At 43.3% G+C, this 20,183-nt stretch overlaps 1 protein-coding gene and 2 long non-coding RNA genes across 3 annotated transcripts; 1 reads left to right on the top strand and 2 right to left on the bottom strand.

Annotated features, from left to right (window-relative positions):
* Window positions 1-435: 435 nt before the first annotated feature.
* Window positions 436-2,755, bottom strand: RRS1 (ribosome biogenesis regulator 1 homolog). The gene has a single exon (XM_083623391.1). It carries the CDS (start codon window positions 2,467-2,469, stop codon window positions 1,387-1,389), a length of 1,083 nt encoding a protein of 360 aa, XP_083479517.1. The 5' UTR covers window positions 2,470-2,755; the 3' UTR covers window positions 436-1,386.
* Window positions 2,756-7,488: 4,733 nt separating this feature from the next.
* Window positions 7,489-11,118, bottom strand: LOC310766838. The gene is made up of 2 exons (XR_014550432.1): window positions 10,892-11,118; window positions 7,489-7,850 (listed from the first exon to the last, which is right to left on the bottom strand). It is a non-coding gene; the product is annotated as an uncharacterized lncRNA (long non-coding RNA).
* Window positions 11,119-11,339: 221 nt separating this feature from the next.
* On the top strand, window positions 11,340-13,760 carry LOC310766867. The gene is made up of 3 exons (XR_014550479.1): window positions 11,340-11,479; window positions 13,279-13,427; window positions 13,621-13,760. It is a non-coding gene; the product is annotated as an uncharacterized lncRNA (long non-coding RNA).
* The last annotated feature ends 6,423 nt before the right edge of the window (window positions 13,761-20,183 follow it).

Genomic DNA, 20,183 nt, shown 5'->3' with positions numbered 1-20,183 from the left:
AAGCTACGTGTTCAGCAGCGGTCCCACTCACTGGAGAGGCTGCTCAGGAACCTATAGGAATGAAAGTGGGGAGGAGGGAAGGAAGCACCCACTAAGTAAGCAGAAAGCAGCTTTCAAATATGACCAGCTGATAAGAACAGCCTTCTTGCAGTGCTCTCAAGAAGACTGTACAACTAGTAATATTTTCATATACATTCCTCTTTTTAAAAGGTAAGGAAACCTTAGTTTTTCATGACTAATGAAAACTTAGGCTACCAAATCTGTACTAACAACACTGTGCATTTTTCACAAATAAAGGTTATTAAGTATCCATAAAATGTTTTTAACAGAGTGAGCTGTAGCATTTTCCATGCAAGGATATATGTGTTCATCTTAATAGAATGAAATTATGGTAATCTCTGAATACTTAAAACATCGTAAAAGAAATCAGGCTTGTAGGGTTTTTCTAGATTAGAATCTATTATTTGAAAATTACATAATTCAGGTTTCTCCCAGGTTTTATAAGAGTTGAGAAAAACATTTCTAACCTATGAATTTAAGTTAGTGAGCTCCCAATTTAAGACGAAGACACATTATTTATTATACAACATAAAATATTTATATAAAACACAAATTCAGACTCAAATCAATGAGTTACTTCTGTGACTTTCAAAAGAAACACAGGAATCCTCAAAGTTACATCAATATTTAAGATCCCTGTAATATCAAACTTTGGATTGGATTCAACTACTAGGCTAAAAAGAAGTAAGCATGTGGTCTGGAATTGCTCTGCTCTTTCCGTATTACTTTGCAGGATTATCTGCACTCACATTGTCATCATTACAGATTTTCAGACACATGTTTGACTTCTTAAAGATGTTCACTTCAGATATCACTAAAAGTAAAGAAAGCCTATTAGGATTATATTTTGTATGGTGCAGAACCTTAGAAATATTTCAGCACACCCTTGCCATGATTTTATGACTATTGTCAATCCAAGTCACAGTATAGAATGAACTGGATTTCTGTAACTTTTGGGAAATTATACGCTGCATGAGATCTTCACATATGTCTTATGTAACTTTTCTTCTTTGCAGAGTGAAAAGACCTGCCTTCTCAAGGCCACTCCAGCTCCAATTCAGTCAAGTATTATTGCTCAGGGTCTGGATTGTTTTTTTGGAGGGATAAAGGTCTCACCCCACTTTTGTTTCCTTGGCCTAACAAAGTTCTCAAGAGGGTCTAAGACCACTGTCTAAGTAGAGAAAAAGTCTCTGCAAGTCAAGGCCACGTTTTCTTAAACATAGTCACCATAATTAAGAGACAGTCCTGTAATTTGCTGAGGCCCTCAGTTCTCCTTAGATGATGCACACTGGGGGCAGCTGCTCCTGTCATCCTTGGTGGCCAGGCTCATTTTCTTTTCCCCTTGAAGCCACCACTTCCCGGTCTCCCGGCCTTCCCTCTCCGAGCTGCCCCTCCACTTTTCTTGCCCTTGGCCCCACCGGGCCTCTGCTGCTGCCGCCGGCCCCTCTTGCCCCGCTGCCCCTGCTTCTTGCCCTTGGCTTTGGCAGCCTCGGCCTCGTCTTCCCGCAGCTGCTTGTTGACGGCGCGGGTCAGGTCCAGAGGCGTCTTTTTGCTGCCCAGGCTCCGGACCAGCTCCAGCTGCCTCTTTTTCTCCCCGTCGAGGTCTCCCAACACGGGCCCGAAGCGGCGCTTCTTGCCCCGGGCGCTTTGCGGCGCGCGAGGCTCCTTGGGGAGGCGAGGCTGGAAGCGGCCGACGGAGGCGGTGGAGACGCGGGCGAGGGCGGTGACTCGGCCCAACTCGGAGCGGTCCTGGTGGCCCGTGGGATGCAGCTCAGCGGAGGCGCCGGCTCCTCCGCGGTGGGCGCGCGCCAGGTTCCTGAGGCGGTTGTACTCGTTGCGCGCCACTTTCTCGCGCTTCTCCTGGCGCTTCTTGGCGAACTGGTCCTCGAGCGGGTGGGCCGAGTCGGGCACCTCGAGCAGCCAGTCCCGGGACGGGTCCCCGCCGGCCCTCTGGTAGCCCCAGCGCCTCCGCCACTCCTTGGCCGCCTCGTCCCACACCAGCGTGCCGCGCTTCTTCCGCGTGGGGCGGATGCCTTTGAGCCGGGCGAACTGCTCCCAGCGCGTGAGGGGCTTGGGCTTGGGCAGCGGCTTCTCCCGGGGCAGCCGCGTCGAAGGGTCCGGCAGCCGCGCCACCACCGGGGCCGCCCCTCCCTCGGCGCGCTCCGACGGCAGCGCCCACAGCTGGCCCACCAGCAGCTGCGTGTTGTCGCGGGCCAAGGCGCGCAGGAGGGCCTCGCGCTGCGGGCAGCCAGCCCCCGCGCCACGCGGCGCCGGGTTCTTGTCCACCGCCAGCAGGTTGCCCACGTCGAACTCCAGCTCCAGCTCCTTGTGCACCGTCACGCTGCGCTGCGTCTCCGCCTCGCGCTCCTCGGCGCGAGCCAGCAGGTCATCCACGGACGACGCGGCCATTTCCGCGAGAGGGTCGCCAACGGTCTCTCTCTCTCTCTCTCTCTCCACGTGCGCAAAGAACGCTGCCCGGCTCCACGAAAGGTCAGAGGGATTAGTTCCGCTGTGGAGGGAAAACGAACGGCAACCGGATGTTTCGTCAACGCGGCTTTCTTACCATAGAGACGACGAGAATCATGCGGCAGCGAATGGTCGGCACGTCAACTACAACTCCCAGCATGCAATGTTGCAAACGGTGCTCATGGAGAGTTGGATAGTGGGGGATGTAGTCGGATAGGGATTGGGAAGTAGTTCGATGGGGAAGTTGGGGTTGGTTTGTGACTCCATCACCCCTGACCGTAGTGGTGGTGAGAGTCGGGAGGGCCGCAGGGTCCCCAACCCTGCCCTAGTGTGTGAAATGAAAGCGGTGGGTTAGTCGTCCTGGAACTGTCGATGATGGTGCCAAAGATATGGCTGCCAAAATAAACAGGGAACAGCCAACTGCTGCTGTCGAATGCGGCGGTGGGAGACAGGGTCCGTGGAAAACTTTGGTACATAGATGGAATAGGCGTGCTCTGTCCCAGTCCCTGTACTGTACTTACTCCACAATTTCAAAAGTGCAATGCAGTTCAGACTGGTCAGTGATTAAATATATTAAGCTGCAATCCGAACCACTTTCGGTCATAAATAAACCCTAATGAATTCAGCGGGTTTGCCCCATGTAAGTGGGGTTAAGATTGCAGCCTAAGAAAAGTATAAAAATTTGTTTTTGTTCTTAGCCTTGGTTTCCACAGCAGGTTAAAAAATGGAAGTGAGATTGCGTGGACTGCAATTTTTATGTGTTTGATCCAATAGCTTTTTCTTTGGAAATGATACTTGAAACAGGTTTTTTATTCCTAAGACGTTTGAGGCTGTGGCACAGTTACTGAATCCCATACACATACTCAGTGCTTTTTTGGGGGGGGGGACAGGGGTACACATTTTGTGAATCTGTACTTTTGTCCATTTACTGTATTTATTTTCCCCGATTTAAACTATAAAATGGTGATTTTCTTGAGTCAAAATGAGAATACCTCTAAACACTTTTTAAGAAAAAAAAAGCACTGGATATACTTAAAAAGAATAAAATCTTTCCCAGATCTATTTATGCTGTGGCTCAAAATCCATTTAAAATAGGTTTCAAGGTAATTTATCAAAAACAATACTGTTAAGTACCACAAGATGGTACTGTGCTTTGACAACTAATATTTCTTCTTTGCTTCATGCAGCTCATGTTTTTCACCAGAACAGACAATTCAACTAATTTTTTTAGAAGATTCACAGAGAAATCCTATGTCTATTTTATTGTATTTTAAATATATTGTATGCTGCTTCAAGAACTTCAGTTAGTACGTGGGGTATAAATGTTCCAAAGAAATAAACAAAACCTGTGCATACCTACTCAGTAAAGCCATATTGAACTCAACGAGATTTGCTCCCAGGAAATTATGGCTAGGATTGCAGTTTTAAGGCTCCTACTGTAAGTTCTCCATATGCCTTTGGGTAGCACTGTAGCTAAATCCCTATAGTATTAAACATTGTCACTATCATAGCTTTGGCACAAAATGGTCCATAATCCTGTACAATATGCCTCATGCACCCTCTCACTGAATGCATACATTAGTTTTCTCAGGGTTCCAGGTAGATGTGGATAGGATTGCAACCCCATCTTTTATTTCAACTTGGAGAACTGGTCTGAATTAAATCAGAAAGCATTACTACCATGAACAGAATGGTATGCCTTTTGCAGTATTCTAGCTATGCTACATAAATAAAGGGTGTTCTGTGTTTTCATTTGGAATGATAGGATCATTTTGTTTAGACATGCCTACAGGTTAGAGGAAACATGGAGTTATTTAACCACCGTCCTGCATGGATGCAGAATAAGCCAGGTAGGTCTCCTTAAACAGGGAATTCTGTAGATGATATCACAGTAAATACTTAACTATGTACACTAACTGACCTCTCTTCTAAAGGGAGAGGGAGTAAAGGGCCCCCATCAGCTGATCATACAGGTGAGAGAAGGAGGTTTGTAAGGGATAAGGCATTCAAGTATTCTTTATAACAGGAAAGTACACACTTCAAGCTTGTCAGATTTACTTTGTTTTGTTCGATAAGATCTACCTGCCAGAGAAAGATGCAAAAGAGATGCATTTAGAGTTAAAGAACAAAGCACCTAATCTGAGCACATTTTGTGCCTAGAAATTTCAGTACCAGAACTATACTGAGCTCACAGTCCATTCACACACAGGTCCACTCCTGGTTAGCTTCATTTCAGAAGTCTAAGCGAGGTTGGTAAAAGTTTTGTTCCTGCATATGTTAAACAAATTGGGTGTTGGAAACTTTTCCTAATCTACTGCATATCAGCTCAGATATCCAGCAGTAGCTCCCCATCTACTTTCTGCTCACCTCTGCTTTAGAGATGGAAAATACTGTTCCTTTGCTTATAAATTGTCCTTAATCTCATAATGCTTGTTCCTCATTTCCAAAAGAGCCATGGCATGATCACTGCCACAGATATGCCAGAAACAGGAGGGGAGCCATGGAAAATTACTTTAAGAGATAATTTGAAAGAGTCATGAGAGGAGGAAGAAGAGAATAACATTGCCTAGAATGAATGATTTGAATGATTGCATTTCCTTCAATTTACTCAAGCTGTGCAAAACAGCACTGAGTAGAGTACATTCTTATTATGTTTTTGCTGATTTGTGAAATTGGTATGGGAGCAAATTGTGGATATTCAGAAGTCTTGGAAGATAGTGTTACTCACACTACAGGGTAGTACAATGGGAAAATTACCTAACAAGAAGCTCATAGCTTCTACATTAAGCTTCTACACAAGCATCTGTCTAGAAAGAAAAGAATAATGGAGTATTATCATGTCTCTTATTCTCTCCTGATCTTTGCCCCAGAAACAGATACATTATTGATCCATGTTTATACTCCATATGAACTAATTACCATATCAGTGCCATAAAACAGAACTCAAGTCGTTTTGATAAAAAAAACTGATGGAAGCTTCAGAGGTTTTTTCCATTGATTCCAGCTGGAATGAGCCCTGTATCTTTTTAACTTGGTAACTACAGTACTATATTTTCAAAATGTTTCCAACTGAAAATGTTAGCTATCTGAGTTAATTGTATCTCTCAATACAAAGCTATATAAATGTAAGCCTGAGTCATGAATATTCCCTTTTTATTTGATGTCCATGTCAGGTAAATATTTGAGGTATATAAGTAGAACATCATTTGATGCCTTTTAAATACCTTGAGGAGCTGCTCTTTCGTGAGTCAATACCACACAAGGCAGCATGTGTGTTTAATAGTTTACTGTGTAATAGCTTACTTCTGCAAGCTGCTGCTCTCTAGTTGTTTTGTATTGCAATTCTCACCACCCCAGCCAGTATGGCTGATAGGGATGAGAGTTGGAGTCCAATAACTTCTGGAGGGCTCCAGGTTGGGGAACACTGACTTAGTACCCTTCATGGCCTAGGACCCTCATACCTACAGGACCACCTCTCCCGGTATGCCCCGCAGAGGACCTTAAGACCATAAATAGCAACACCCTAGAGGTCCTGGGCCCTAAGGAAGTCAGAGTAGCCTCAACCAGAGCCAGGGCCTTTTCAACACTGGCTCCGGCCTGATGGAACGCTCTGTCTCATGATACCAGGGCCCTGCAGGATCTGATTTCTTTCCGCAGGGCTTGTAAGACAGAGTTGTTCCACCTGGCCTTTGGCATGGAATCAGCTTGATCCCCTCCCCCCTTTCCTTTTTCCTTTCTCCTTCTGTCATGGAACTCGTATTTGGTGACTTCCCTGGCTTTTTTCTGGCCCACGTAGGACCAGTCTGGCTAGTTGGCCTTGGTGAAGTTTTGATGTTTTCATCCCCCAAAAGTTTTGATTTGAGTTTCTACTGAAATGAGGCTGCATTTTAATGTTGTATTTTAATCTTGTTTTTAAGTTGTATTTTAATCAATTGTTTTTATACCTGGTGTTAGCCGCCCTGAGCCTGGTCTTGGCTGGGGAGGGCAGGGTATAAATAAAATTTATTATTATTATTATTAGTAGTAGTAAAGCACATTCCATGTATGTAGCAGATCCCAGATTCAGTCCCTGGCATCTTTAATTAAGCAGATACCAGGGAGCCAAGCTTGGAAAGACCAAGCATTCTTGGAAAGACCTAGCATCCCCAAAGGAAACCCATGAATTTGGTCCCTCCTTATGTAGGGGACGTGGGTGGTTCTGTGGTCTAAACGACTGAGCCTAGGGCTTGCCGATCAGAAGGTTGGCGGTTCAAATCCCCGCGAGGGGGTGAGCTTCTGTTGCTTGGTCCCAGCTTCTGCCAACCTAGCAGTTTGAAAGCATGTCAAAGTGTAAGTAGATAAATTGGTACTGCTCTGGCAGAAAGGTAAACTGCATTTCCATGCGCTGCTCTGGTTTTGCCAGAAGCAGCTTAGTCATGCTGGCCACATGACCTGGAAAAACTGTCTGCGGACAAACGTCGGCTCCCTTGGCCAGTAAAGCGAGATGAGCACTGCAACCCCAGAGTCTTTTGTGACTGGACTTAACTGTCAGGGATCCTTTACCATTACCTTTTATGTAGCCATATAATTCAGATAGCATCCACTTACGATCTACTCATGGAAGAACAGTTTCCATGTGTAGTTGGAATAGGGCTCAAAAGAAACTTCCTCTCTTCAGTTTGTTGACGTGAATGGAACTCATTTTGACACAGTAAATGTTCTTTGCAGTGTGGCATCTCTGCTATAGTCTTAGCTGCATAAAGTTGAGATTTTTCAGTACAGGATAAAATGTGAGAAACTATATGGCATACCTACCCCAAACATTTTAAGTGTTAAAGGAGGTTTTGCATGCACAATTGAGATGGGCCCTCAAGGCTTTCTTCAGTACTACAGCATAATCTTCTAATAATCTGTTTCTGTTTGTTTTCCCCCTGAAAGAATGCTGTTAATTAAAATACTAAAAAACCTAAACATTCTTGAGGGTTAATTACAAATATCTCTCAATTTCATTCTTTGTTATTCCACTGCTAGGTAATTCTGCTCAAGGTGAAACAAACCAAAAAGACTTATCAGCTGGAGGAATATATCACACAATCACTTGCATTTTGTAGCTGTATTGACAGCCTGCCATTGCTGCCATTAAGGCAGCAGCATCTCCAGAGTTTTGCAATGTTTTGGTCCCTTAGATGTTGTGGCTGATGACTTCCGATGGTTGTTGTTCAGGGTCAAGGAGGAGATTCCTTTGTGGTGGTTGGTTGCTTAACACGACAAACAATTTCATAGCAGCCCGGAGATCCCTTCTTACTTTCTCCTGTACCGGCAGGTGGTTGTAATGCGGACATACCCTGTTGAGCACATGAGCGCAATGTGTTTATAATTGAAAAGACAGATTTACAGCTTTGAGTAGAATGGCCTTACTTGCTGCAAGGATGGGGAACTTGTGGTCCTCAAGGAACTGTTGGTCTCCAACTCCCATCAGCCCACATGCCGCATGGCAAATGGTGGTTGAAGAACCATATATACTACTTTGAACTCATTGGAGAAAAGGCAGGATATATATGGATTAATAAATAAATAACCTGCCTATGGTGGGTCTGCATTGGAGCTCTCATGCTTGAGGTGTTATTGTGTACTTTAGTACTCAAACAGCAAAAGCAAGATCCACCAGGTTGTGTAGGAGAATCTGCCTTATAGTTTTTCAAGCACAAGCACAGACAAGTATTTGTGTGACTTTCTAATTTTCAGTTTATGCTGGACTCCTTGAGGGAAAGTCAGTGTGCTACTGGTTCACTGTACTTCCAAATCATATGGTTTTTCCAACCTTCCTTTAAAAGGACAACCTTGCAAAGTATATGTTGTTCTTCCTTTCTTCTAGAACAGGTACCCCCAAACTCGGCCCTCCAGATGTTTTGGGACTACAACTCCCACCATCCCTAGCTAACAGGACCATTGGTCAGGGCTGATGGGAACTGTAGTCCCAAAACATCTGGAGGGCTGAGTTCGGGGATGCCTGTTCTAGAAGCTGGATAATAGTGTTATCTTAGGTTGCTGATACTATGGAAGGACAGTTCAAATCTTTGTTGAAGAAGCAGCTCAAGTGAAATAGCATTGTCTTATTCTAGAAGTTCAGAAGGATCAAGAGTTTGGAAACCAAGCCTTATGAGGAACAGTTGAGGGGGTTGAATATGTTTAGCCTGGGAAAGAGGAGACGTGAGAGGAGATATACTAGCCATCTTTGATATACGATAGATGAGATATATGAGCCAAAGGGTGGCGAGCCTTTTGGCTCGAGTGGTGGTTAGGCATTGTGTAAGCCTTGTTATGGGAGGGGAGATTGTTGCCTCCACCTGCCCCTCCACGTTAAGGGTCTCCCATTAAAGGGATCCGGGGGTGTGGTTCCTGTCCGAAGCCTGGGCATGGGCTAGGGCCATGCCACCACCCCAACGGTGACCCAGGGGGTATTCTTAATTGATGTATATCATAGGGCTCCCCCTTCTGGTGGTTGACCTTATGAGACTTCCTGCAGACGGGCAGGAGTCAGGCTATAGTCTTGCTTCACCCAATTGCCTAAGCTAAACCATTCACATCTGTAACCAATAAAGTTGTGGCTTTATTTATCCCATTAACCCAATATACTTGTGTTTGTGTATTTATTTTGGAGGGAGTTGTGGGGCCCGGGGCCTCACCACACAATTGAGATTCCAGCTTTTCAGGTGATTGGACCACATGTCCCTTGGGGTACCTTCCAACTCTACAATTCTATGATAGTGGCTTGTCGACCAGCAACAGCTTTCCTGGCTTTGCAGAAGATAGGAGTGGGTTCATGGAGAAGAGTGCATATTCGCTTATCAGAGAAGCAGGCAACGTAATGCTGCTAACCCTCCCAGAATCCAGTAGTGTTACAAAAGTTTTAGCAAGAATGGGACTAGGGTTGCCATCTTTTCCTGGCAGAGCGGCTGTGTCTTTAACAGCTGCCATGCAAGCTGAAGTCCTTATGTTGAATTTCTGACTGACAGCCGGAAGAATAAAGGCACTAATGGTGATGTCAGTGAGGGCGGGTGGGAATAGGTCTTCAGAATCGCTATGGGTGAAGAACCCCTGATACCTGTTCACATGAGGCTGCGTTGTGGGCAAACACTCAAACACAACTGCTGCTATGGAGCTATAAATGTTCTATGGCAGCATAGTATTCTGAAGTAAGGAACATACATTGGATTCTGGAACCTTGGTCTTAATGGAACAAAGAATATCCTGGATCTCCCCTGAAGCTGTTCTGTTTTGGAGTAGCTCAGGCTTAAAGTTAAGGAGGATCACTTTAAATGGGTGACGTCTAAAAGTCATACCTAATTTGCAACAAAAGATAAGAACAATTTGCTTAGAGGTGTGATAGTGAAATCACTGTGTACATTTCTGTGGGCAATGTGCAAGCAGGTGAGATTCTTGAAATGCACACATCCTTGGCTAGTTTAGCTCTTTTAGTTGACTCACAAGTTGCACTGAAGTTATATTCTGGGGAGTGTGTGTAAAGCCAGAACTGCATATTAGAAGAACTTGGAACTGCCCGTGCACAAGCATCCCTACCTTTCTGAAGCTGGTGCACTCTGTGGGCCTTGCCTCCCCTCACCCTCTGGGAGGCTCCCATGGGGCCACCTGAGATCTCACAAGACCAGAACATCCCAGAGCCTGCTAAGTAAATCTGAGAGCTTGAAAGCTTTTAAGCTTTCTGTCTTGTGTGCATTTAATTTGCGCGATTGCAGCTGGCCACCTGTTAAGCCAAGTTAAACGTGGGCAAGTTGTGAGTCAAATGGTGTTCTTCTACGGCAGGGATCACCAACTTTTTAGGGGCCTGTGGGCACGTTTGCAAACTAGAGAAACTATTGTGAGCACAGTCCACGCACCACAACTGTGCATCATGCATGCATGGCAAACACACTCTTTCCCCTGCAGCCAATAATTTGGCTTGGAAAAAGTGTTTTTGCTTTTCAAAAGCCTAATGGGGGAGGGGAAACCTCCCTGGAGAGTGGAGCTAGGAAGCCAAGAGCTAACCTTTCCCCTCCAGCTGTAACATCCAGGAAGTGCTATGAGTTAGCTGGGGAAGGAAGGATGAACATCCCTCACCAGCTACGTGACACCCCTATCCCTTTCAAAAATGCCCCTTCCCACCACGATTAGGATTGCAAAAAGTCTCCTGTTATCTTGAATAAAATACTGCTTTTGAACATAATTTCTGCAGGAGAGCAGGGCCCTATGGGTGCCAGCAAAACCCTCTGGGCATATGTGCACTCATGTATGCTGCTCTAGCATCCCATGTGCCTCAGAGAATAAGTTCATAGTTGCCAATGAATATGAAACTATTAAGAGACAATATCAAGTGTCCTGTGGTTACCGTTGTTCTTACTGATTAGCTGCCTGCCACATGCGTTCTTTTTCTTCTTTCCCCTTCTCCCTTTCTTGCGCCGCCCCCCTCGGCGCTTAGACCTGCAGCTGCAGCGCTTTCTGTGTCTTGCCATCGTTTCTTGGGATGGGCTGCATTAAGTTCCCAAGCAAGGGGCTTCCATCGGCCAGCTGCGCTGAGGTAGCCTGTCTGCTCTGATGGTCTTTGAGTTTCTAAGGGAACATGGCAAGCTGAAGCTCCTTAAGGCTCCTCAGGGGTTTGTGATGTAATAAGTGGACCTGGCTGCTATCCTGCCTGTCAGCACCTGAGGGCACCAGCTGTAAGTGGAAAAAAACAAATGACCGCCAGATCATGGCAATGATAACTGATAATGCTGCTGGTGATTTTCCTTCCTCCCAAGCCTCTGATATGCCTTAAATTTACTATTTGAAGAACTCGTTGCCACAGACAGCTCTAGGATGAACAGTTCTAGGATGAATCTTGCCAGTGCTATCCCATTTGCTCCCTGCTTTGTTTTCTCTTTCCAAGTAACAGAGAGTTCCTGGCAGCCTTTGGGAGATCATTTTTATCTGCTTCCCAGTAAGCCATGGGCATTTTATTACAAGAGCACTTTCTTGTATATGTGTAACTGTATATGGAAACTGTTCAACAGCCAGCCTTTTAAAGCTGCAGGTTTCTAGCTGCATTGCACTTGTAATTCATAAAGGTGAAGACCATCAATGGCCATCAGATGTGGTGGCTGTGCTCTGGAAGGGGAGAGTGCTGTAGTAGTCAGGTCCTGTTTATGGGCTTTCTGTGGGCATCAGGTTGGCCACTGTGAGAACAGGATGCTGGGCTAGATACGGCACAAGCCTGTTACAGGAGGCTCTACTTATGTTCTTAGGTGGTGACCAGAGAAAAGGGCTCCTCAACCCTTGACATGGCACATTCTTTATGAAACTCCCCATCCTATCCCACCATTCTCTTCCTACCATAATAGGTGAAAGCATTTTCGTTTGCCCATACTTTTTAATCTTGTAGTTGAATACCTTATATTTTTACTGGTTTTGCTGAATCTGTAGTGGTTATGGCTTTAATGTTGTCTTTGTATATTACATCTGTGAGTATCTCTGAAAAATCAAGGCTAGTGAATTCTTATTGGTCTTTGGCCTCTGGCCATTTAAAATCCACAAGGACCGGATTAACCGATTAACTCCTGATTAATCTATTAGAAATCTCTGGATAAGTATAGACTGAACCCATTAAGTTAAGAAGTTAGGTTTTCCTCTTTTCTTCTTTTAAATAGATGAATGACTATCATAATGAATAAAAATGATCACAATGTTAGAGGTTTTTATTAAGTAATAAGTTGGATATCACGCATGTGGGTAAAGGAAGTCACTCGGGCATTTGGGTATAAGGGGAGGTGGCTGCAGGGTTAGATGTGGGGAATTTGCACAAATAATATATTCATGTTATGTATAATGTTCAAGGTGTATGGCAATTAACATGTAATGTGAATTAACTAAAAATAAAAAAATAAAAAAATAAAAATAAAATTCACAAGGACCACAAAGTGAGAGCAAATGACCACGTCTCACTGAAAAGAAAGGATCCAAATAACTCATCTAAGACACCTATTTACAGAACACCCACTTAGTGATGTTGTGTGTGGTTTTTTTAATGGAATTTTTTAAGCTAATGAGGTTAACTTGCATAAGGTAATTTCCATTAGGAAATTTTCAGTTTGCATGTTTTGATGCCCTAGAGAGTGATCTAATTTAGCATGATTGTTTTCTTTTTATTTGGTAAGCAAACTTTTATACAATTGTTTGTTTTAAAATATTTGAGGGGGAGGGGAATTAAAGCACACAATGCAGCTTAAATGTTATATTATGTAGCAGTTTTAATGGAATACAGTGGTACCTCTAGTTACAAACTTAATTCGTTCCGGAGGTGCGTTTTTAACCTGAAACTGTTCTTAACTAGAAGTGTGCTTTCGCTAATGGGGCCTCTTGCTGTAATTGTAAAATTCTTGTACCAGTTTAAGGACACATCTCTTAACAATGTTTAACTTAAGAAAACTAAAGGAGGGGAAAAGGGTACTGAAACTGTTGACACACTAATAAATTTTAGTAACCCAAAGAACTATGCATGATATGCTGACCCACATACTTTCTTTGAATACTCACCTGAAAGACATTTAATTACAGCTATGAAACTGCCTACAATTGTATTTACAAATGGGAAGTTTTTAATGTTTGATGTTTTATTGTGTTTTTAATATTCTCTTGAGAGCCACCCAGAGTGGATGGGGAAACCCAGTCACACGGGCGGCATATAAATAATAAAAGTATTGTTATTATTATATTAACTGAATTTCACCTGAAAACTTGCAGGCACAGTGAGCGCCATTTGATCTGCCTATTAACATTTGCACAAGCCTGTCATTTTGGTGGCATTAAGATAACTTTCCATCCTATCCTAGTGAAAGTTGATCACACTGTGCAGAGAAAGGTCACAGCAGCACTTCCTTCCCAGTTAAGTGGTAATTAGCATATTACTTGGTCTTTTGTTTGTCATGTCCTATTAAGTAATCTGTGCTGTTAGCAGTTATAGAAGTAATAGCCGTGTTTCTGTTCTCAGCGGAAATTATGTTAAGCAATGCAAAGAGTGTAGTTAGCAAGTAACACATAAGTGAACTGTGCATTTCAAATTATTTTCTTATTCCATCTTATCAGGATGGAATATATTTCCAGGGATGATAAACGGTTGCTCATCACAGAGGAAGGTGTGTCGTAATTGAAAAATAAAAATAAAACCTTAGGAAGCCTGTGTTTCTTTGGGAGCTGTATCCACCAGGGCAGCCCTCTTTGACTTTTGCCTTATCTGGCTGCACTTTTCCTTCACTGGTGCTCCTAGCCTGAACCAGTATGATACTTTGGCTTGGGTGTGATAAAAGCCAGCCTCAAACACCTGCGTCTTCACAGAATAACCCTGGGCAAGCTCTTTCTCAGGGGTCAGCAAACTTTTTCAGCAGGGGGCCAGTCCACTGTCCCTCAGACCTTGTGGGGGGCTGGACTATATTTTGGGGGAAAATATGAACAAATTCCTATGCACCACAAATAACCCAGAGATGCATTCTAAATAAAAGAACACATCTACTCATGTAAAAACACGCTGATTCCTGGACCATCCGCAGGCTGGATTTAGAAGGCGATTGGGTCGGATCCAGCCCCCAGGCCTTGGTTTGCCTACCCATGCTCTTTCTCATCTTAACCTGTTTTACAGGTGGTCAAGAGATTGAAATACATCAAGCAACTTGCACATATTTAACTTGTTCGCATTCAGCTTTGTGTGCTTGGCAAAAATGAAAAATAAAAATAATAAAAGGGGGCAAACATCTGGTTAAAAAGACTTTGGCAATCCCACCCACCATGGGAAACCCAATGTGTTTTGTCTATATGTGATTTTGGCTCTTGGTGTGATCCCTGGAATGTAACCGCTGTGTAAGTTGTGGGCTTACTGCAACAGTCTGAGCTTCTTCAGGAAAGGGAGAGAGACTAGGGCTTTTTTCTAGCCAGAACTTGGTTCCGGCACCTCTTAGGTGGGCGCCATTGCCATTATAAGAGAACAATGGAGGCATTCATGGTGAGTCCCCTTTTTCTAGAAAAATAGCACAAATATCCAAATGACAACACAATGAAGCCGATTTACTGAAAGGTGTGTACTGGAATCTGAGTTAGTGTTTATGAAGTGAAATGTTATTGATAGATTATTGCTGGGGAATTCTCCTTGTTGTTTCTGAAATCGTATTTATGTTGTTAGCTGATTTGGACATTTGTGAGAACAAGCGAGGTACAAACAGGAAATGAAATTTCATCCAAGCAAGATCAATATTGACTTAACAAGTACTGTGCACTGGATGGTAAATCAACCTACTATGTTCTCATAGCAGTAGTATTAAAACTGGGGACAGTGGATGGGTCAAATAACATTTCAAAATAAAACTAACATTTTATCTGCTTCCAGAAATAATGAGCACACATTTGTGTACTGGAGGGGACACAGACCTTTCAAATCTGACAGGGTTCCTCAGGCTAATGTGGTCTCTGCATTGGTGACCATAGCTACAATGCTTACAGCAAGCTTCCCCAACCTGGCGCCCTCCAGATGTATGGGATTACAACTCCCATCAGTTTCAGGTAGCACAACAAAGTGACGACAATGGTTAAGTTACAGAGTTACAAGGATGTGGGTTGCAGAATCCATAAAAAGATTATTTTGTGTTTAAGTCCCAGGCTGTGCACATGTTACTGGCTTAAAACACAGTGAGATTAAATTTGGACCGAAGCTCATTTGGGCATGGGGGAAAAGCATGAACACCACAGTCTTGTGTAAGAGAGAGAGTTTGGATTTGATATCCCACTTTATCACTACCCGAAGGAGTCTCAAAGCGGCTAACAATCTCCTTTCCCTTCCTCCCCCACAGCAAACACTCTGTGAGGTGAGTGAGGCTGAGAGACTTCAAAGAAGTGTGACTAGCCCAAGGTCACCCAGCAGCTGCATGTGGAGGAGCGGAGACGCGAACCCGGTTCCCCAGATTACGAGTCTACCGCTCTTAACCACCACACCACACTGGCTCTCCCGTATAAGAAACAATAGACATGGATTGTAGTTAATGTCACGTGTATGTTGCTTCCCAAACCAGCAGTAGGAGTGTACCAGATATAGAAATAAAAGGGAGTTGAGCAAGCCCTTGAACAACTCTTTTTAAAATTCAACAGGGATTGCAAAGGAATTTTGTCCTATTGGCAGCTAGGATACAGCACTAGCACACTTATTTTTCCTGCCATCCTTTTGAAAAGGATTTAGCTCTGTCACCCTCTTGGTTTTGTTGCTTTCATTGTTCCCGACAGACAGTTTGAGAAGAGCTGGAGGAGTCAAAGGGGATCATTTAGTCAGATGCCAGCTCTAATTATGAATATTTAGGAGGTGTTTGAATGTGCTCACTTTTATTACTCCATTTCCTATCAATGACTGCATTGAAACCACTTGTCTCATTTTTCAAATCAAAGCTTCCTCAAGCAAAAGGATGAAACTCAGGATAAGTGATGCTCCTCAGATATATATTATTTTCAGAACGTGGTAATGCCATCAGTCAGTTCAGAGCATTTGAAAAAGTTTAGTCCTCAAAAGATTAGTCACCTCTCCTGTCTCTCTCCCCCCGCCCCGCCCCCGTATGGAGAGTAACTGTGCAGCTCATGAGAATCACTGCTCTTTTGTTATTTTTTGTTATTCTCACCCAGAGATAGATTTAGCTTTAATCTTTTTTGACAGTGGGTCTGCATATTTCCTCAAAGTGCTGTTTTCCAGTTGGTATTGGCCCAAAGTAGTAGTAATGAGGTGACTTTGTTTCAAAAAGTAGGGACAGGATTATTTGGGCTTGTTTTCTTTACAGTGGTGGGTGTCCCAACCCACATAAAATTCACACATTAGTCTTGAGCAATTCAGTGTTAGTTGCTTTGGAAGATCCAGCAATAGCTGTGAGTATCCTGGAGGAATTACGTTGAAAGAATGATGCAAACCATTTCTCCTTAAAACAAAAACATTTGGGTGGGAATACCTTTTTTCTTTTCTTTAAATTATTGGATTTATATCTTACCCTTTTATCCAAGGAGCTCAAGGTGGTGTACATGGTTCTACTTCTCCTTGATTCCCGCAGCGAACCTATCAGGTATGTTAGGTCGAGAGGCAGCAATTTGCCCAGGGTCACCCAGCGAACTTCATGGCTGAGTGTGAACGTGAATCCTGCTCTCCCAGGTCCTAGTTTAACACTCTAACCACTACACCACCCTGGCACACTACCCTACACCTCTACATCCCCCCATGTTCTATAAAACCCTTGATCTTAAAAGTCAGCGAGGGCAGTGCCATGTGGACGCTCTTTTGCCTTAATATGCAAGTACCCACAATTGTATCTCTATTTAAATCCCACCTTTCTGCGCATGATACTCAAGACAAAAAACAATAACAGTAAAGATGTACCAAAAGCAAAGGTAGCTGTTTTGGCCCATAAGAAAAAAAATCCCCCCAAAACCCCACAGTAGGATGAATCAGAAAGACACAAAATATTGAGAGGACTTTTGAGTTCTCAAGAACTCTTCTGGAGAAAGGGCTGGCTTGATGTTAAAGCCATAAAGGTCTGCACTGATTTCAGTCTTGAGATCGTATAAACTTAGGGAAGCAGACTTAGTTGGCTATTATTTATTTATTTAATATACAGTACTTCCCTTCATTAAGAGACCACAGGGCAGTTGCAACATAAAACACAAGATACATAATATAATAATATTTTAAAACCTCCAAAATAAAATACCCCCGCCCCCAGCGAGGGAAAGCCAAGCACCTAGCCTGGCTGAGACTATGATGAAGGGACCTGCACTTTTTAATTTGACACAACACTGCTGCCCAATGAATCTCCAAAAATCCCATCGCATGCAGCTTAGAGGGGCTGGGCTATTACCGGTACTTGCTTTGACTGAAAATCTCTGCAGTATCTTATCTATGAATAGAACTGCACCCAAGTTTTAGAGATCTAATAACCACACAAGGGATGATTTAAAAAAAATAATCTAATCATAGGGGAACATGTCCCATTTGTGATGACTGGATGTCTGCTTGAATTTGCCAGCCAAAGCGGTTCACTTTTGCTAATCAAAATGATATTAGCTCAAGGCAATCAAATTGTGCTGCCCACTCCAGTGTAAATGAGCTCACCCAAATGGTGTGTCCTTTTCTCAAAAGGTTAGAGAGGCTCAAAAAAATATGAGGCCATGGCCTTTTCTGGGATTTTCTCCTCAGCATAAAATACTGTGCAACTGTCCTGCTTTTTAAAATTTTAGGAGCAAGTTTCTCTTGCCTGCACCCCTGGCCAAATGATTGATTTGGCAAAGCACCGCTAATTACCACACGAAAGATGGCCGCAGAACCCTTCATGGGCAAATGTGAGTCTAAAGAAGAGACTAAAAGTTTAAACATCATCATGATGACAATATGGAACACAGGAACATAAGAATATAAGAAGAGTCTTCTGGATCAGGCCAATGACCCATCTAGTCCAGCATCCTGATCTCACAGTGGTCGTCCTGGTTCAGGGGTGCCAACTTGAATAAAATATGGGAGGGGAGGCAAGTCCCTCCCCACATAATTGATCACAAGACGTGACACATGCATACCATATGAATGGCAATGCCCATCATCTTGAGGTGGGCTGGCCCCCTCAAATATTCTATTGGGAGGGCCAAAGGGACCTTGGCCCCTAGGGGTTGGCTCCTATAACTTGATCCCTGTGTGAAACTCACAAGCAGGACCTAAGCACAAGAGCAACTGGTATCTGGAAGCACTGCTGCCTCCAACTGTGGAGGGTGGCAGAGCATAGCCGTCATGGCTAATAGCTGTTGATGGCTTTATCCTCCATGAACTTGTTCAATCCTCTTTTAAAGCCATCCGAATTGGTGGCCATCACTGCCATTGGAGGGACAACACGCTACACAAAATTGGGAAGTTCAGGATAAACAAGGGATGGGTGGTGAATTGGTGCCCTCTTGCAGTCTGCCTTTGTCCTTTAAGCCTAGAGCAACTTTCTCCAGGAAGGGCCTGGTTGAGCTTGCTCAGAGATTTCTGCTTCACTTAAATCAGAACTGATGGCATATCTGACGGTGTTAGAAAGAGAAGGTCTTCTGCGAGTCAGTGACTGCTATTCTGACATGGGAGGAGCCTAGATTAAAAGGCAGGCAGTATAGATTATTCTCATTGCCACAGTCTATTCTGAGAAGAGCATATTTGATTTGGTCCAGAAGGATTTTTTTCTGTGTCGCTGATTGTAATTCACTGGAATTTAACAAATGTTGAATATCATACATCATTATTAAAACTTACTTTTTCCTTGCCAGGATGCAAATGTGCTCCCACCTTACACAATTCAAAATCTATTTATAGATCCATTTTCACTTTCAAACCTACTCTGCAAGATGGAAACAGCAAAGGAAAGTAACTGGCAAACTCTGAGTGGCACTTCTGTTTAAAATCGCTTTATGCACGCCTCTGTTTGTTGTTTGAGGAATCTCTGCATATATTCATGACAATTCAGTGTGTGAAGTGAGGCGTGAAAGGGAACAGACTGCAAATTCTATTTCGTGAAGACTTGGTTTGACCCTAATAGGAAAACCACTGTTAGAATTAAAATTAGTTTAAAACTGCCTCCGGTTGTAATAATGATGTTGTGCTACACCGTTCAGAGAATTTCTGTTGTATTTTCCTTTATGAAGGTGCTCTTAAAATAACTGAATAGGATGCTGCAGGTTATACGTAGCTTCACTAGTTGTGTAGGAGGTGTCAACAACAGTGCTGTCTGAAATTTGATATTAATTTTGGATAATGTGAATCATCAACTAGTACAATCTCTTTATAAAAACTATATTTAGGCTAAAGTTTGCAATAGACTTGCCGCATCTGTATGTGTGTGTGTAGGAGATAAGAAAACCATCCACAGTTTTACCTAGATTTAATCCCACCACAAAAAATATTTTGAATGGTTAATAGTTTGATGATGAACCTGACTTATATTGACTGTGATGCCTGAGATCTGGCCAGCCTGACATTGTGGCTTTCATTTCTAAAAGGCCCAAACTCCATTTTAAGATTCAGAAACATGGTGCCTCTCTTCAGGGGTAGCCAAGCCCTCTAGACTCAAAGTCCCATCAGCCTCAGCAAGTACGGCCAATGATCAGAGATAATGGGAAGTGTAGTCCAGAAATATCTGGAGGGAGTAACCATGTTGGTCTGCCTTCCTTGGCTTCTCAACTTTCAAACGCAACTGATACTTTCCTGATTCTAATGTTGCTGTTTTATTTATATGTTTGGGTTTGATGTGATGTTTTGACAGTGTTTCATTTCTCTTTGCAATTGTGATACTTTGTGTTGTTAGCTACTGCATGCTTGCTCCCATTGAGAGGAAGGGTCAGACTAAGTTCTAGGAAATAAATACATAATAAATATAAGCATCTACTTGCCCTCTTGGAAGTACCAATTCAAGTGTACATCAGTTTGTTACTAGACAGAGGTGTGCTATGTAGCTCAGGTATGGTGTCATGTATGCTCTGCCTGGCTCTAATTGGATCTGGAGGTTGAAGTGTGATCCTGCTGCCAAAAAGAGACTTAGAAGGTTTTAAGAGGCACCACTGGGATCTCTTTTTTGTTTTTTGTTCTTGTTCTACCCGTTGGCTTTATAAGATACAGGATG

The sequence above is a fragment of the Podarcis filfolensis genome (assembly GCF_964270895.1).
Source record: "Podarcis filfolensis genome assembly, chromosome: 7".
NCBI classification, from domain to species: Eukaryota; Metazoa; Chordata; class Lepidosauria; order Squamata; family Lacertidae; genus Podarcis; species Podarcis filfolensis.
The sequence above is the reverse complement of the archived record's forward strand: the minus strand, read 5'-3'. Positions and strand labels throughout refer to the sequence as shown.

Coding starts and splice junctions, on each gene's coding strand:
- RRS1 (XM_083623391.1), bottom strand. CDS start 2,469: ATGGCCGCGTCGTCCGTGGATGACCTGCTGGCTCGCGCCGAGGAGCGC.